This window comes from Onychostruthus taczanowskii, unplaced genomic scaffold, assembly GCF_017590055.1.
Source record: "Onychostruthus taczanowskii isolate IOZ18803 unplaced genomic scaffold, ASM1759005v1 scaffold58, whole genome shotgun sequence".
Classification (NCBI taxonomy): domain Eukaryota; kingdom Metazoa; phylum Chordata; class Aves; order Passeriformes; family Passeridae; genus Onychostruthus; species Onychostruthus taczanowskii.
Window position 1 is genome coordinate 3,342,427 of NW_024503457.1, and position 19,791 is coordinate 3,362,217.

A 19,791-nucleotide genomic window follows, 5' to 3' on the forward strand; every position below is an offset into this window, starting at 1 on the left:
TGAGTTTTACCTATAAGGTTTCCAGCTCACCTCACATTTAAGGAAAATCCTTTTGCAGGTGCCCAGTTTCATATTTGTGCAGATGTTTAAACAAAGCACAAAAAGATGTATAAATAGTATTTTACTTACTGCAAGAAAGTAAGTAAAATTAAAATGGAAACATTGGGAGTAGGCAGATTACTATACACCACTAAGAACAAAACCAGTATGCTATTTCTTCCTTGTTCTGTTATCTACATGGTAAGAAATCTGGCTTGTTATTGCCCTCTCTCCAACCCTGAAACAAAGACAGTGTCTAAGAATTAGAATGCCTTATACTGATTAAATTGAGAGAAGCATAGCAATGAGTATCTCATGCCATAGAATCATAGACTGCTGAAGCAATGCACATTCCATATAATGGATAACCAAAAGCAAGTTGCTTCACAGTGTTCACACTAGTAAAGTTCATATGCTGTCTCTAAATCTAGATCTGAGTAATTTTTAGACATGTTCTGTGTTACTGTTTTATGAGATTTAGATACTTTGAGTTAAAAATCAGCCTTCAAAGTATTTGTTCTCTTAACTCCAAAGAGTGAATTTGAATATAATTGTTACTGGGTATTAAATCTGATTTTCACTCTTGTGACCAGTGACAGGACGCAAGCAAACAGTATGAAGCTGAGTCAAGGGAGGTTTAGGTTGGATATCAGGAAAGGGTTTTTTAGCCAGAACATGGTTGGGCACTGTAACAGGCTCCCCAGGGAGGTGTTCACAACATCAAGCCTGACAGAGTTCAGGGAGTGTTTGGACAATGCTCTCAGGCACAGGGTGTGATTCTTGGGGTCACCTGACCAGGGCCAGGAGTTGGACTCCATCCTGATGGGTCCTTTCCAACTCGGCACATTCAATGATTCTGAGATTCTGCTACTGTTAAAGTATGGAGACCTTTAAAATGGTCAGCTGCATATAGCAACAAGGAGAGGGAGAATTACTTGCTTAAGCATTAATTGGAAGGGATAGGTATTTGTTAGATGATGGGGGTTTTCCAGCAGAAGTTGCTTTGTGACACCTTGTACCTCCCATCTCCATGGTCTAGTTCACTTCCCTTTGCACACACACAGAGAAAGCACTTTGTAAAGTTCGTCATGTTTCAGTTCCCTGAGCAAATGCAGAAGAGCTCTCTGAGAGTGTGATACTTTAGTTTTTTTTTGTTTGTTTGTTTGTTTGGTTTTTTTTGGCAATAAGGCAAAGTAGAAAATATTATTGTAACCTCTGTGCTCTCAGCAGAGCTGAAGCAAGCAGCTTCATCAGTTGGACCCAACACTGTTGTAGAGACATTGTATTTTTTTCACTGGTCGTGAATGAAACAATAGTTATTCCCCAAGTACCAAAGTCAAGGTTTTCTAAACCAGCAAAGTTTGATACTGAATTTACAGACGTGTAGCAAAGTGCCTTGTAAAATAATTACTACTAAGGAAATATTATAAGCAGCTTACAAAGAACATTACCACAGTTCTTACAGGGATGCTGATCATTGTTAACTTTTGTGTTTGTGAGTTAGCAAGCCTTTCTTTTCACAATAGCTCCCTTGGAATAAGTAAAAACACACAATTTATTGTTTTTTCCTCCCCATTAACAGTGCAAAGTTAGCGTTACAAGGTCCTTGGAATAAGTAAAAACATACAATTTATTGTTTTGTTTTTCCTCCCCATTAACAGTGCAAAGTTAGTGTTACAAGGACACACTTTCTGTTTTATGTAGAGCTGAAACATCATTTTATGATCTTTTTTTACTGGAGTATACAGGAGAGATTATATAGGTTCTAATACAAATGATTTAACATATGTACTCAGGTTTTATAGTACTTGCTTTGTTTTCACTCAAGATTTCAACTAATATATACAAAAAATTGTGGTGTTTTTGGCTGTTTGTACCTTTGAAATAAAGCTTAGTAGTATGAGTCAAGAGAGGATGCTATGAATGTGTATAGTGTGTGTGCAAATGGAATCTGAATTTGTCTCCAGTATTTTTATAGTATATTAAGATTATTTGGAGGTGTAGTTTTCTGATAGGACTTTTTTGTAGGACTTCAACTCTCTTCATTTGAAAGGATTTATGTTAAGTGCAAATACATTTCAGCACAGCTTCTATACTATCCTTTTACTCTTTCTGTAAATGTAACAATTTACCCAAATTGCAAATGAAACCATTATCTGTTTAATACCTCCCTGCTGCTGTCCTCACCAGAGCATCTGGAGGTTTTATTTCTAGAAGTATGCAGTCAAATTCAGTTTTCTTCCTTTTGTAATGTTATATCTTCACTGAAAAAAGAAACCTCAAACAAAAAACAACAAAACAAACAAAAGCCCCCCTCATTTAAACCCCAGTGTCCTTGACTATTTGAATATTGTCCATAATATATCTCCTTAAAAGTTATAATCTTTCTTAACAATAGCAGATTTAACTCACTTGTGATGAATTTGATGCATAATATCCTTACTCCTTGCATGTGCCAGAACTTGTCAAACTGGTGTGAATGTTGCTTTCCTTCTAACAGTGGGTCCAGTGCCATTTCCACCTCACAGTGCCCCACTGAGGAGAGGTCGTGGCTCAGCTGAAGTAAAACATTCACAGAACTTGTCAAACTAGTATGAATGTTGCTTTCCTTCTAATGGGTCCAGTGCCATTTCCACCTCAAAGTGCCCCACTGAGGAGAGGTCGTGGCTCAGCTGAAGTAAAACATTCCAGCTGCCACCGGATAGCCTCTTGCATAAGCACATAATCAACTTACATTAAGAAACAAAGTAAGTCATTATCTCCTCTTATCAGAACACTTGCTCCATTTGAATTCAATGTACAGTGTATAATTGACCTCTTAGGAGCCATGTGTACTAGAAAAAAAATCTAGCAGATTAACTGGTAGACTCATAATCTTGCTCTGCACTAGACCTACAGTAGCTATTTGCTTCCAGGGGTGTTCTTGTTGGGTATGATAACTGATATGGCTGCTGTGGCAAGGCCTCAGATTCAGTCATATTCTAAAAATAAAATACATGTGAAAATATTTTCTGCTTTCCTTGATTTTAGCTGCTTATTTATAAGAAAAAATGTTGAGTTTCCTTTTCTGTTTGTACTCTGTGTCTCCTGCGATGATTCAAGTTGCGGTCTATGCCTGGTATTCCCTCTGTCTTTATTAAATGTAGCTGTATTTTATTTCTAAGGAATTGTCTAATAGCATGCCTCCTAAAACCAAGAAAGGTTAATTGTTTAAGATGGCAACAGTAAATTACTTTCCCCTCCTGAAGGTCTCTCTTATTCACGGATCTTTTATTTAGAGGAGGGGAAAAAAAGGAAAGTATTAGGAAGTGGGCAGAAATAAATCTTGTAAGACATTGTACTACCAACCAGAGCACTGCCAAGGATTACTTATCTCATTTGTAGTAATACTCCTTGGGCTATCACCTGAAGTTTTATTTTTGGCACTCTCCTTTTGGTATCTTGCCCCGTTGTTGTTGCCTGCAGGACAGCTGTATCCTGTAAGATACACATCCTGAAGAGTGCCCCATGTCAGCAAAACACGTTTGGAAATGTGGATTTTACAAAACTGGTCATGTGCTCTTCTGCAGAAATCAAACATGCCTCATTCATTAACAGTGTGTATTTCTGTCCATGGGTGAAGTAGGATTTCTAGAATCTTATTTTACTGCATTTTGAGGGGAACAAGGAAGTTAGTCTAGAACAAGGATTTCTGATTTAATTTAGGGATTGCCTTTGGCTTTCAGCATTTTAAAAGGTTTAAGATAAAGAATTACCTAATAGAATAAATATCATGAATGGTTAGACTTTTGTTTACAAAAAGCAGACTGAAACAGACTTTTGTTTACAAAAACAAATTGAAATTGGCCAGGTAATCAATGACCTCATGTTAGCTGGTTTGGACAGAGCATAGAATTTCCTCTCCTAAAATCACTGAATTTTAGGCATTTGTCTTTCAGTTTGTGCAACCAGTTGATACCTGGAAGTTATTTGATCTAAACGTCTGCTCAGAATATGGGTAATTTTATAGTTCATTGAGCTTTGAAGTCAGTCAAATCTGATTCACACTTCCTTATTTGTAGATAGTATCAAATGATTACAAAGTACAGAATTGCTGTGCACTTTTGAAGGAAGCACTATTTGGAATATATGTTCCAGTATGATAACAGTATTGGATATTCACTTTATAATTTATTCTTACTTCCTCCATACAAATGTAAAAAAAGCCAACACAGCACGACAAGCTAGTTCAATAGTCCCCATTCCTTTTCCTAGTCCAATTTTGCAGCAACTGAGAATTTTCAATTTGGGATTTCTTTCACTTGCACTGATTACAGGAATTTCTAGTCCAGCAGGAAAAGACACATGAGGGGGCACGTTGTTTTCTGGGAATTAAGCATGAAAACTGAAACTTTAGAAGAACATTTGTATATTGGACTGTTTTCAAAAAGAGCACTAGAGAAAATCTATTAAAAATATTGTCTTTGCTGTTGTGGTACCTCCATTTCTTAAGTATGTGTATTCATTTGAAACAAAAGTAATTGTTAGCAAATGTGCTTTTTATGATTATTTAGCTATTTCACTTTGCAGGTTCTGCCTGTCATACACAGCAGATTAAAGCAGATAATCCTGATGATTTTGGTTCAGTACTTTTTTGATACTTGTTTAGTTGAAGTAATATCTCTCAGGTGTTATTCTTCTACTATAAAGGTGAATTGTTAATTTCTTGGTTTTTTTCCCTAAGATAATCTGTCATACTGGCTATCCAAATGCTGGGTATATTCAGCTTGGTTTCTGAAGGAGCTGTAGAGCCTGTGATGCCCTTTGATATACGTATGCTTTTTTAAATTTGCTAAATAAAGGTATTTCGTGCCAGCATGTACTGGGAGCTTATTATTCCCAAAATTTGGGGTACAGAGACTCCTCTTATTGAGGAGAAAATGTGATTAGTTTTTTTTTTCTTGTGTTTTTTCCTTTGCTTATTATTGTAAAGGGAAAGAATGGCAGATCAGCCTTTGAAGTCTGAGACATTTCTTCAGAAGATTATTGAAGATGTGATTTGATGTTGTGGAGTATGTTTGTCTAGGGGGAAAAATATGGAGATTTTTCTTAGATTCTAGGGTCCTGAGAGAGTTTTATGGCAGAAAGCAACTATCCCATCACAAGTTGTTTTTAGGGGATGATGTATAGTGACAACTTGCCTTCATTCCTCCCCACATCAAAGAAGTCACAGCAGTAAATCAAAGTCTAAAAGTCAGTGACTTTTCTTATGTTTTTATGTATGCTTTTGCTGCTGCATAGAAACCAGCAGCATCAAAAGGTTGTTAAGCCTCTTCTCTGTATCACTGAATGACAGACATGTGGAGGTTGAGATTACACTTATCATCTCATCCCAGACAAACCTGCATAACCTTCTTTGCCTTTATTATCACAATCATTGCAAGTCAGAATATATTAATCTCAACCTACAGTACAGTTCTAGACTTGATAGAAAAATCTTTCTTTAAAAATACCTTCCCTTTTCTGCATGAAGGACACAGAACAGTTTTGATATATTGAAGTGCAGTGTGGACATTTTGTCTTCCACATATAAATAAAAGGAGTTGTATGGATCACAGAAAGCTTAAAATAACATCCCCCATATTGTATAATTATACTGATACAAGTCTCATAGTAACATTTTAAAGTGGGAAGTAGCTACAGTTCTGCTAAAATAAAACAATTTGAACCATCTTGCTTCTGACCAAGAGATGGTCTTTCATACTGTGTTTAGTATACTGGAGCTTGACTTAGATGTGTTGGGTGTACTGTGTTGGCGTTACTTTGAGCTCTCTGGTTATTATTAATGCTTTTATTAGTAGTATTTTAAAGTATGAAATGTTTACTCAGGGTGGCTGTTCATTGTAGATTAACTTGTAGTACCATACAGATGACTGACTATATGTTGAGAAAGTGTTTTGTTTAAATGTTCCTCACCTTCGCTGTATCACAAATTTCCTCAGAATTATTAATGACATCCTGGTTTAAAATTCACCCTATTTCTGCTGAACTGTTTAAGATGATAAAAACTGAAACTCTGTCCTCGAGTTCTGGTGTCCTGCTTGTTGGGGAATTAGTTAGATAATGGAGTTTCTCTGACTTCAAGTTCCCAAAGGTTTTAGTTATAAACCTTCATTTTCACTGTTTTAAATGCTAAATATGCACTATTTTGATTTGTCGAGTTTGTGATTTAATTACTTGTGTAACAGATATTCTGGACTTTCTAGATTTTTTTTTTTTGCTAGCAATTGGCAACTAGCTTCTAACTAAGCAGTCAGTATTGTAATGAATTTTTTAAATGTTATATATATATATCTTATTCTGTGTGACTATATATGACAAAGGAAATAGCTCTAATGTAAAATAATTTTGTATGAATATCTAACTTCTAAAACACAGCTAATAGCAAATACTAGTAAAGTTTTTTTTTTGTAAATATTTGGCTGATTACTGTAGAAGTTCTTGAAGCCTTTTGATGTTTGTAAAAGTAGAGTTGTGAAATATTTATTGTACTTCAGATTGTTCAGTTGCAAGTCTTTAAATCCGTTCTTTGAGAATAAAAGTAAATATTAAAAAGCTCACTGCAAAAAAAGAGTTGTAATGTTTAATCTTAATGGAATTCACATTCCTTAAGTGCAGTGAAAACAAAAGGGGTTCTAAAATCTTGTGGTTATTGGTGTCATAAACTTCTTACGCATCATAAGTAGGTTTACTCATACTCCTGATGTGAACACTCAAAGCTACTGAATGTTCTTTGTCATTTTGTAAGTTTAAAATTCTTGTCTTTCTTCAAGGTAGACTTTATCTGAAGTCAGATTTATGATCCTGATGCCTGCTAATTTTGGAAAATTTAAAATATCTTCACTATTATGCGTGAGGATTGAATGTGGCATTTCATCAGTAACACCTATGTGTTAGTAGGTAAAACTGTACAATAGAGTTTGTGACCTCTTATCTGAATCAACATATGGCTTTTTCCCCTGGAGTATTTCAACATGTGGCCTTGCTTTGCAATATACTTGAAGTAACAGCTTAAAATTGTATATTTCTTGAATGTTTCAGAACAGTACTTGAATACTGTTGTACATGTAAGAGTCAGAAGTACATTGAAAGTATTTGAAATAGCTCCAAATAAATGTTTCATTAACCTTTCAGCCATCTGTAATTAGGGTCCTTCCTTCTATCAAAGCGTCTGTGTGTTCACCAAGCTGAATTTGCATGACATCATATTTGGTGCTGATGTGCAACAAAAAGCATGGAGATGAAGGAAAATGCTAGGTAGCTTCTAATGCTACATAATTAGTCCCATTATTCTGAACAGCCAAGTTATTTTTGAACTGCAAGTTCAAGATTTCTTCAAGATGAAGTATAGGTGTGCTGGGGTTATTTCGTGACTCTTCAAATAGTGGTCAAAACCAATTGCGTGTAAGAGAGAATTTACGTGTTACACTGCACAGGGAGTATGGGGCAAAATATAATTACTCATAATAGGAAATTTGGCTATTATTATTGTTGTTTTTACTTATTCCAGACCTTCCAGGCTGTTGATAAATTTATCAGTAATGCAGGCATTTGAACTATACCTGTTTACTTTTATGGCTAGTTCTGTAGACTAATATAGTCTGGCCTTAGGGGGAGTAAATTCAAGACTAGCCTACATGAGCAAGATCTTCATTTGAAAAATTGTCACAAAGTGACACCTGCCAGTTTTTCTGAGTATTTAGGTTTTTGCTTATATATGTGGAAAACTTAACAGGTAGCAATTCATTTAGTAGTTCAGTAGCACCCACATGGTAGTTTTTCCTTTTACAGTAAATATTTGTACTGGAGAATCACCAAAATATGTAACAAGCTTTAGGTTGCTATGGATGGAACAGTTCGCGTAATAACATTTAGACATTCTTGGTCACTGACTTGGTGGCCTGCAAGACCAGCATTTTACAAGCTGTTGGTTTTGTGCTACTGTCTTGGTTTGAAAAGACAGGTGTCTTCTAAGGAAGGCAGGAGCCTTCCTTGAAATGGAAAATGTAAATCCCTTCCCTCCAAATTATTGTAATTTTGAAAATAAAGGGCTCTCAGGCAAAGAAATAGGAATAGGAATAACAGTTCTTTACTAGGAAAATTAAAAATACAAACGCAGTAGTTCAAAAAAAGAGAACAAACCACTGGCGGAGTCAGACTATGACCTGACACCCTGTGGATCTGGGTGTTGGTAGCAGTCTGATTCAATGGTGGCTGCAGCCCTCCTGCAGTGACAGATGTGCTTCTGTTGGAGCAGGGATCCTGTATAAGGGTGCAGTTTTCCTCTGAAGGCCCAGTGGTGGTGTAGATGGGTCTGGTCTTCCTCGGAATCCAATGGAGAAGACTGCTGCCCCTCTGGCAATCCAGTAGGAAAAGGCTGCTCTGGTGTTCCAAATCTGAGATTATATCCAGGAAGGAATGCTTGGCTCCTCCCCAGGGCATCACACAATGGGATGATGTCATTTTATCGGTCATGCAGTGACACTCAGTGGCCCATTAACAGAAGATATCGCCTGGAGGGAGGATTGGTTTGTGGAAGAGATAAAGAAAACTGCCCAATTAACAGAAGATAGCTGCTCCACCTCTAACAGATGGCAAATAGAATACACACATCTTACAACCCAGGACAGGTATCATAATATAAAGCAAGAAGGATGCCCCATCTTCTGTCTGCTAGATTCATAGCTTCACTAATTCTATATACACTTAGACTTCAAAATGATTTTCATTCCTAACAGGCACTGACCATTAAGATAGTGAGTAGTTGCTACTTGTTAGTGAAAGTGTTTTGCAGATTTAAACGTGATGACAAGTGTTAACAATGGGGGGAGGTGTTTCCTTGACATCAAAACTACATTATATTTTTGTAGTAAAAGTAGGAATAGAGGTCTGCTGCTCAGCTGTGTGTCAATAGATCACAGAGTGCAATAGTTAACTCTGCTTTTTATTTTTTCATCCATAGTTTACATGAGCAATTTAGAGACCAGCAGACATGTAGATGAGGCATTTTCACAGCCCTTGTATAAAGAAGAATGCAGAAGTCCATATATTTTAATTATCTTTGTCCTGAAATTCAGGTTGGAAACTTCACTCTTCCCCTCTTGTTTGCTAAAATCCTAGTGGAAGCCGGTGTCACTCTGATCAGTTTTGATGGTAATTTATTGTTCTAAATATAAAGCATATTTTTAGGGTACAGTCCCTTTTGAGTAATCTGAAGCTCCTGTAAGAATGCCATTTAGGAATAGATTTCATTGCATCTGATCTTGTAAATCTTGCTGATGCATACTGTCTCCATAATGTTGTTCCTTGGAGAAAATGCACAACAGGTATTCTTGCTTGATTTTTCTTAATAATTTAGTTACTTAATAATTAACAATGTTAATTTAAAAGAAAAGAACTAGTATGGCATATCTGTAGGTTTGTTACTTATTTTTGAATGAATGATAGCAATCTGCTGCTTGCTTCCCTCCATCCTCCTGTCTCTTTAGAATCTGTAAATACAATTTAAAAAAAATTCCACGTTCTGTCCTGAAAATTTGATAGCTTTAGATTCTTTTTCTTGTTGGATTACTGCCAACAGAGGATCTATTGGCAACAAAGAGTAAAAAAAGAAAATCTGCATTCTGAATTATCTATACAACTCTCTTGAAAATATCTTTGTAGCTACTCTGAGTGACTGGCACTGCATGTAGATCTTAGTGGCCTTCAGTTGCCTTAAAAAGATGAAATTGCTCTTCTTTTACAGCTTCTCTTGGCACCTAAGGAAGCTGTAAATTTCCTCTGCAAAGCTTAATTTCAGATGTTGGTCTGGAGCTACTTAGAAATAAACTTGCTTTTTAATTAATTTAAGTACTAAGGCTGTTGAATGTCCTGTGTCTTATGTGACACTTTCCCTTCTAGCTTCTCTTACCACTGCACTTTGCAGTGTAGTTTTTTTTTCTCATTTGCCTTTCTAATTGCAAGTGAGACCCTTGAAGGATTTCCATGTAGGGGCGGTCCTTGACTGCACCTGGGCAGAGGAGCAGAAGACACACTGTGTCCCTGTCCCACTGGCTACAAGGGGAAAAATGTGCCAAAACTAGTGCACTGACAGGAAGGAAAAGTGTAGCAGAAGCATTTTTCCTGATGCCCAGTAACTCATGTACATCACAGATCTACTTTCTTACCATCAGTGCAGTGGTTCCATGAAACTAGATGAAGATTGTAAATTAGGATGAAATAGGAAGCTTTTATCTCTATCACTTTTATTGTTACTTTTCATGGAAATAAACAGGGAAACTAACGATTCACCCAAAGAGAAAGCACAAACGTCAGAAATAGCTATACCTAACTGGCCAGTATGTCAGCAGTATTTAGAATGTAAATTGACTGCTTAGAAAAGATCTCGGTCTTCTTTGAATAACTTGAGGTGAATTTTTATGTATGTGAAACAATTATTGTAACCCTTTTTAGGTGGAACACAGATCACTGGCTTTGTCATCCAGGAGGTCAAATTATTCAACCATTCAAAGTACAGAGTATGGGGAATTGAGATAAAAAATATGCTCCAAACTGGAAATCAGAAAGGAGAATTAGACTGTCTTCAGAGTGCTGTATTGCAGTGTCCCAGTGCCAGCTCATGTGACACAACTGGAATATAGTTTTATTAGGATAGCTTCAGAAATGTTTTACTCTTAAGTATGATGCTCAAGGAGGCATTAACAGGAAAGCTAAAATAAAATTTATATTAAGGACATAGAAATGTTAGGTATTTTACAGAAACTGGAACATTTGTTGTTGTGACAATGTCTCTAACAGCTGTGAATTACAGAACTTTGCATCATTTTGTCATCATACTTTTCTACTTTCTCTTCAAAAATGTCACAAAAACTTAATTCAGCCTATTGCAATAAATCCATTCCCCCTTCTGACTGCATGCACAAGACCCTTACAGGAGGTGGAAAGAAAGATCAGAAAACCAGGATGCACCAAGTAGTAGAGACTATGGCTTGATTGGTCAACTTGTGGGCATGGCGCCATTTTTTGTAGTTAAGATATACCTGCCATTGCTTCTAATCACATCTTTTCTCTGAGAGCATAAATAAAATAATCTATTTGCAGTTAAAGGATGTTAATATCTTCTTTCTTTTCCCTCTGCATACACTTATGTCCATTATTCTGTGACTTGTAGGCAATTGATTAGAGAGAGTTTTGATTTCAAATGTTATTTCTGGCAAAAATCCTCATCCAGGAATTTAAAATTCATTTTCTGAAATGAAATAACATTCTGTGGCAACAGATCCCATTATGGGTGACCCATAGGAAATGTGTTAATTAGTCATAGAAGTTTCTGGGAGAGAGTTGTTCTGGTTTTTTTTTTGTTTTTTTGTTTGGTTTTGTTTTTTCTTTTCTTTTTTTTTTTTTTTTTTTTTTGTGGTTGCATCTGAAGAGCTGCATTTTGGTATTCCATTAAATTAGTTATTTAATGGCATATGTCCATGACTCGTAGGTGAATGAAGTAATTTCCTTTCTGTTTACAATGTTTCATCTTGAGGTAGTCCTTTTTTAGAATATAAAACCTGATAGGGTATTTTTCTGATAATTATATGAACTCTTTTATCTGTGCTATTCTATATTAATATGAAACATAACAACCTGAACAGTTTTCAACGTTATACCCTTCATTCTGAGCTTGGCAAATTCATATGGAGGGCTGGTATAATGCTGTGCAGAAAATGTAAATCGTAAGTGCTCTCTCTGTAGATATTTGTGAGCTGGCCTATCATTTGAAATCTAACTAAGATCCTTTAACACTGATGAAAATTTCACCCTTTATCTCCACAAATACATACATGTAAGTTTTGGGTTGTTGGTTTTTTTTTTGTTTGTTTTTTGTTTTTTGTTTTTTTTTTAATAGAAGTGGATCTGCTAAAAGCTTAATCTGTTTTATTGGTTAGCAACTTTAGGGAGTGTAGATGATTTAAAAATTATTATTTCTTTAGATGTATTTTTGTTATCTGTAGATCAAATCTACCTTTAAAAGGACTGGGTTTGGAAAGATGACAAAAATCTGTACTGTGTACCATTGTTTGAGAAGGGAGATGGCTGCACCTATTCCTGCAGAATGGTGTCCAGTGTAAACGAGCAGGTACTGGGAACATTTGACAGACACAAATATGAGATCATATGATCTCATGGTTTGGTAAATACTGCATGATAAAGACGGTTTCCTTACAGTATTAGAAAGGAAAACAACTTTATTTTTCTCTTCGCTTTAGTGAATTACAGCTTTGAGATATTGAAGTTGTTTCTCTTCACTGAATGAAAAATTGGAAACTGTGAGCCTTTAGTGCAGAGCTGTTGTAATGCGTGAATGTTTTTTCACGCTGTGCACCATTAGTTCTTCCTGTAGATTCGGAGTGATAATGGCTTGTCAGTATCTGTTATCCTAAAACTCCAAAGTGGTTGAGCAGCTGTGTGTTCAGTGTGCAGTTTTAACAGTGGTGCTAATTGCTTAATTGACATCAAATATTCGTGATTCAGTAAAACACCAGGCTGTTAGGAAAGGCTGCCTCTGTTGGTGTAAAGTACTTCTGTGTGGAGGCAAGGAGTCACAGCCTGGGTGAACAAGGCTATAGCCGATGCTGAGAATTTGTTGCTGTCAAATCTGTGGTTAGAGTGCACTATCCCTTTTAATCAAAAAGCATTTAGAAAAAAGTAGAAGAGAATACTGTTCAATGAAATGTACTTTGAGCTTGGCCAGGGCAGATTGATTGAGTTTTCAGCAGTACTTGGTGCATATTAACTTATTTGAGTAGTGTTTTTATTTATATTATTTGGCGAGAAAACAAAATATTGAAGATTGTTGCTGGTAATTATGCCTGAGTTAATAGTTCATGTGGAGAGTCAGGAAATGTCATTCAGTGTTTCCACTGACTTCAAAATCATACATTAAATCTCTTGACTAAAAATAGGGGAAAAGACTTGGAATCTTTCAAAGTCAGTTACTTTTCCAGCAACTACCACTAGCATCTTCCTATCATCATTTTGCTGTCACCCACTGAATGTCACCAAGCCCCTTGTCTTTTCAGGCAATACATGTGTTTAAATTAAATCTAGATAAAAATTACCAGAGTTACGTGAAGGTGAATTTCAAGCTAGTTTGTTTGCTTTCTTAAATCAGTAAAAGATAAGCTGCAGAAGTACTTAAACTATTAAGATAAAATCCTGTTAACTGTTTCTGTCTCTGTGCCTTAGTCTTTTGCTGGTCTTTGCTTTCATGGTTGCTGACACTGCTTGAAAGAGTAAAAGGGCTATGTAACATTTCATTAATGTGCCAATAAAACTAGGTCTCAGTACATTGAGCTTTACACTATAAATAGAAGCAGATAATGCTAAGGTATATGTATGGTTTCTTGGACATATTCTTAATGGGCTTAAACAATGGAACTTAAAAGAAGTTAATGCAGTTTGTTGTTCTGGCAGCAGCATCAGACTGCTTTTTTCAGTGACTCTGGTGACGTTCTGTAATACCAGAACAGTAAAAGAATTGTTAGATCAGGGTGTTTGGCTTTGGAGGTTGGCATTACAGGACATTCAGTTGCTGTAGTTTGATTTCTCTATGTGGACCATGTCCTGACCTAGAGTGCTGTTTTTCTAAAAGTATCTTCTTCTGCTTCACACAAGTGAGTTGCCTTGTTGCCATATTGAGCAGTGCATGTGAGTTTGTGCAGTGCAGCTCTACCTCACTGGCAAAGAGAGCCTTACCCTCCCATGCTTAGTTTTTTACACTTGTACTGTGAGTAGTTTGGGAGGTTTGTAGTTGTTGAATTTGTTTGGTAAAGTGCATTTATTTTCTATAACCTATTAACGTAGTGAAAAAGAAAAAATGTTCTGTGCTAGCAGATAGTTTAAGTTAGATATGGTTTTATACATTTGTGGTAAATTTATCAATCTGTGATAAAGCCAGATGAAATGAAGCTAATAGAAGAGATTGTCTTTATTTTATATTAATGCTTAAAATAATGCCTTGCTTTAGGGACACAAATTCTAGAGTGGTTGGCTTACTTAGTGTTGACACAGTACTCCAGGGCTATCAGACCTGCAAATACTGGCAGTAATGGCAGGAGGGTGCTGTTTAGTGCTCTATCTTCCCAGATTCATAGGAAATTTTGGAGGCCTGTTTTGACTGAGTCATGATCAAGTCTCAATGTATGCAGTGAAACTTTAAAAAGTGCTTTTTTGAGCTAAGAGCGTTGTCATGCTGTTTGGACTGGTTCATGATAATTGTGAGATAAATTGTCAAGCTGGACCTCTGTAGAGGAAAGTAGAAGCTGAGGGGTGTCTTCTTGGTTTTCAAAGTTTATGTGGCATTCCCATTAGCTGTTTAGGTAATCATCTTTGAACTTAGGCACTTCGCTTACCAGGAGTAATCTTTGTGCTGCGTTTATGTTTGGAATGTCCTTCCTAATTAAAAACTAAAAAATTTGATGCATTTTGCAGGAATATCTCCCATTCCCTTGTATTTCTAGGAGCAATAAGTGACGCAAGTGCCAGTAGATAATTTGTGTGCATTGTACACTTAGTGCACTGACAAGATAAAAAAAGTACTGTGTACTGATAAAATGGTAAAGATACCATGTTTTGTTATTGCCATAGAAGTAAGGTGGAATATAGAAACATTGTCATGCTTTACTTCCTTCCAAAATGTTTTTGCTTGCTTCAAAGAATGTTATCTGGTCTTCAGGAGTGGGCTGAATGACACTTGAGTTTTTGACAAGTCCACTTGGTGGTAAGGGAGAAGTTGTCTGACTGGAAAATCAATGCAATTTTTATACTGACCCACGTCCTAGTTTCGAGTCTGTGCTAGCTGTGGCATGGGAGAAATGTGTGTGCACTCCCACTGAGCAAGGGGCAGTTGCAGGGCTTAGCATAAGCCCTGACTGGGCTATTGGTATGTCTTATGAGGGGCTGTCATTTTTACTTCCTTTGTAAACAGCTTCATGTAATGCATTAAGTGGCTCTTTCAAGTTACAGGAAGTTGAATAACACATAAGAAAGACATGGAGTTTACTTTTTGCTTTAGTTTTATGCCTAGCATTGAAATTTTGTTCTTTGGTATCTTCTGAACATAATGCCTTCATTTTTCTGTCATGTGTAAGAATCAAATAATGACTTTGGGTCCTTTGTATCTGCTTCTGGTATCTAGTTCTGGGATGGCAAAAGTTGCTTTTCTTTAGTCCTTCTACTTCACTTTACATTTGCTTGATGACTTCTACTCAGCTATTTTGTGGTTAATAGTCTGTGTCCAATAGGTTTTCTTTTTATATTTTTGATGTTCTCTCCAACCTCGAGAAAGTCATGCACCTCACAGAGATAATTGTTTTATTAGCGTAACTGCTCCAAATCTGCAGAGTATTGCAAGATTTTATATGTCTATTCCCAATAAATTATGTAGAAAGTGATCTTCAGCTGTGTTGCACTTAAGGGCAGTGGAAAAATCACAGGTGTGAACTCATGAAGAAAATGTTAGGGTGAAAGTTTTTTAAGTTTGAGAGCTAAATTTTGTTTTAGACTTAATAGCGAAGTGTGTACTAGTAAAGTAAATGGACCTAACTATTTAGGACTAGCTAGAAAAGAAGAAACCATGTCTGTATGACTAAACTCTGTCAAGAACTGCACAGGAACATCCAGCTGCTGTGGGGAATGATGCCTTGGCTGTGTAAAGTACCAAAGTCACACTGTTTGTTTGGGGTTACTTTGCTCGGTGTCAGTCTGACAGTTCATCTCCAGAGGCAGACAAGCACTGGTGCCCAGGAGCACTTTCAGGATGTATTTGATGTACTAAATACCATGTAGCTGTTGAGGATGCAGAAAAGAAGCTTCTCTCTAATATTCTTAATGAAAGAATGTGTAAATGCATCAGTGCAACCTAAAGCAGAGGTTTTGAGTTTAACTTATTATGTATTTAAATTACTCCAGATCTGACCATATGATAATGTTAAAGTTGCTGATGCCGGGGCTTCTCCAAGTGTTAGGAAAGTGTTCTGTGCTTCAAAAATGTGTTTTATAAGGTAGCTATGAATTAGGCTGTTGACTAAGAAGGGATGGTCATTTTATAATTTATGTCCCTCCCAAAAATTAACTTCTAAATTAAAAAAATTGGTTATTTTAGTTTTGTGTAAGTGCTTTCTTTACAGTCGTTTGTACTTTTTTACAGTTAATAGAATGCAGAAATAGTAATTTTGGGCAAGCTATAGGTGTGGTGGAGTTTGATGTTAATGTGAAAATTTGGCACACCTTTTTTCCTACAGCTTTCATAGAAGAGAAAGTGCTCTGAGTTGACAAACTGAGGTCTTTTCCTGGCAATCTAGGAGTCTCTAAGCTTGTTCATGTGTGGAGAAATGATTACTGCTAGTATTTCAGAAGAGAGTTTCACTTTGCTGCAAATGAAATTCTTAGTTATGGCTGGCTAGTCTCAAAAATGTGAAGAATTTGTCATATATTAAAATACTTAGCACAGATTTTTATTAGTGGTGAAAAGACTAACAAACATATAAATACTTATTAAATACCTAATTTGACTGAGGTTCTTAAATCATTCACCCTTTTTTCAGTTATAAACAAAAAAAAAAAAAACAGTGATTTTTATGGATGCTCTTTCATTGTGTTGTGGGAAAATGAAGTGCAGTTAAGGCAGAGTTTTGACATTTGACTTGGCTTTAGGTGTTTTGGTGATCTTGAGCTGATACAGAAAAGTGTGAGGGGCCATGTGCTGCTGGCTGTGTGTGTGTTGATGGTCAGGCATGTGATTAGTTAATTCAGTGTGTGACTCATGTTACTGCAGAGATACTGAGTGAACTGACACAGTAACTCTTTTTTCTCCCATAGTGTGCTGGAGAAGAGAACTGGGTGGACAGTCGGACTATTTATGTTGGGCATCGTGAGCCACCTCCAGGCGCTGAAGCATACATTCCACAGAGATTTCCAGATAATAGAATAGTCTCATCAAAGGTACCAATATTTTCTTTCATTCATTTAGATAAATCAGCTGAAGTTATTCTTTGTTTATTTTTTTCAAGATTTTTCCTAGGCTTCATGTATATTTTTCCTTTCCATAACCAGCAAAGATAAAATGAAGATGTCTCAGATTACTTCTGGAGAAACTAGTTGCTAATTTGTCTCTCAAACGAATAGAAATAGAATAATTTCTCCCATGTTTACTGTAGTACATAGTATAGTACAGTCTTTGAGTAAAAATGAGCTTTTCAACAAAGAAAAGACCAATTTTGATTTGAGGCAATCCTGGAGTAAATAAAATCTTCCTAAAGAAGGACTGCTTTCTTTGTACTCAAAAGCAATACCTCAAAGTACTAGAAATAATTTAATTTGTTGAGCACTTAGATTCATCAAACTCTCTCTTACCCTAAGTATCATTCCCTTCAAAAGCTTCTACTGTTCCTGTGGGATTTTGTCAACAGTCTTTGTTATTCACATGTAAATGCATCATACTTAAAGTCTCAGTAGTGTAATACGTTTGTGCTGTTCAGAAATCTTCTAGTTGTCCCTTAGCTCAACCAGTAAGTTTTAGCTTCATAAGCTCCAGCAGCTTTTTGTGAACAGTTGGGATGTTGGTACTTTCCAGCTGGCTTCCTTTAGCCAACGTTTTTACTGCAGTGGTGTAGAAATTTGAATGCTTGCAGGTGATGTGTGGCTAACAACTCAAGAATTCCCAAGTTTGCAACATACGTAGATTTTAATCTTCATAAGCTTACACCTTCAGCTAATACAAAATAATAAATCCAAAATAATATCTCCTTTACTGAGAATTTATTTTTGAATAGTGTCTCAAATCCTCAGCCATTTTAAGAACCTTGGTAGCATTGTGATCTCAAGGAGCTGAATGTTTACCCTTGTGGACCTGAACACTTGCCAGCCATTAACATAATGAAAGCCAGACTTTTCACAAATGGTGTGTCATTCTCATGTGAGATTTTCTATTTACTACCTTCTTACCATAGTTCATTCAAATAAAGTGTACTAACCAGCAGTGTAGTATTTAGTATTTTATCTTTTATTAGATAGAATGCTTGAAAGGTAAGGCAGATGAAGTACAGTCAGACTGGTACAGTGGGAAATCCTGTGCTCTACGCATTGGGTTTTATTGCCTTTTGAATTATGGAAGAGTAAACATTTTTAATGCAAATTTTTGTACTCCTCTGACATTTTTCTTAATTTTTTAATCTAATTTGCGATGCATGTAAATAAAACTATTGAAGTTACTGCTGATAGTTTTATTGAATAAAAACATCCTGTTCAACTATGTTTTGACATACTAAGTTAGTGGAAGTTACAAGTTGCTTTGCTTTGCAGAGTGAGATTTTTAAAGTATGACTTAAACCTGCATTGAACTAAGGAATCCCTGCCAGCAATTAGTAACCCACCAGTTCAGGACAGAGACTTTACTATATTTTTATTTAGATACAAAGCATATTCAGTTAAATATTTTAAATGTAAAAATATTTAGCTGTGAACTGTATCTGTAAATAACCTTTCATAAACAAAAAGTAATAGTGGAAATATGTTTTATTTATACAAGATGGTTCTCAATTTTTCTGTTTATTGATTAAACTTATCTCTTTTAAAAAATGAAATGTAGGTTGTCTTTGTGAAAATAAATGGTGATATTCAGGTGATTTGTGAAAGTGGTGATATTTCAGGAGGGAATAGAATTAATGCTGTATAATATTGAAGAGTTCCTCAGACTGCTGAAAGCTGTTTGATGAAAGCTGTTGCCTGTGTATATGCGAACTTCCTGTGCTGTCCCTTTCAAGTGAACTCTATTATTCCCGTGCTCCATCCCAGACAAGCTGAACAAAGCAACATAGTGGCTTGACCAGCGTTCACTCTGGTTCTGTAAGCTGCTTCCTTGTACCCTTTCACCTGTCCTTGTCCCTTGCTCACTTATGAACCCTCTGAGGGGGCACCTCTTACAGTGTAGGGAGCACAGACATTACATTCCTACTAAATGCTCAAATGTGCAAAATTAAGATGACAAATCCATAGTTGTTAGAGTCAAGGTACATGCTCACAAGCGCACTGTATAATGTTACCTCAACCATGAAGGATACTTCCTTCATCTTTCATCAGCAAGACAGACAGTAACTTTCAGCTGAGCTTTTATAGGTGTTTAGTTCTTATGTAGAAGGTGTATGATTGCTCTTCAAGCATGAGGAATTCTAAACTTGCAAGCACAGACTTTACCAATTTAAGGCAAACTGAGTTTCTAAAAAGGGTAGTTGAAAAGCACGAGGAAATGGCATCAATTTTTCTGTCTGTATGCTGCTTTACTAAAAATGTCATGTCATAATGCCCTGAAAAAGACATCAACTTGCAGTAATGTGAGCCTTAGACCTCACTGGTCCTTCCAAAGGTACACTTTGCTATGCTTCACCAGAGGCTTCCTGGTGTCAGCAAGGTAATACTTTGATTCAAGTGCAGAGGGATAGTTCACGTACATTGCAGTGTCACCGTGGAATGTGGTTAATGCTCTGTCTGCTTAATGGTACGTTCCTGATTGTGAAAAATTATACAGGGACACACCTTGGCTAGACAAAAGTGTTCTATTGGTTTGATGTGTTAATTCAATTATGATATTAACAATATATTGCAAAAGGTGTATGCTAAAGTAAAACTCATACAAAAGTATGCTAAAGAAACTCATGTCTTTCGTAT

At 36.2% G+C, this 19,791-nt stretch overlaps 1 protein-coding gene across 5 annotated transcripts in view; it reads left to right on the forward strand.

The window, feature by feature from the left end:
• Positions 1-19,791, forward strand: part of ATP11A (ATPase phospholipid transporting 11A) — a 119,809-nt gene that overhangs the window by 41,560 nt on the left and 58,458 nt on the right. For all 5 annotated transcript variants that reach the window (XR_005953653.1, XM_041418055.1, XM_041418056.1 and 2 more), the window contains exon 2: positions 16,948-17,070. Coding sequence is in view for 4 of the 5 variants with exons in the window: in XM_041418055.1 (XP_041273989.1) it covers positions 16,948-17,070 (123 nt within the window). In the remaining variant the exon portion in view is untranslated. The remainder of the gene's footprint in view (positions 1-16,947; positions 17,071-19,791) is intronic.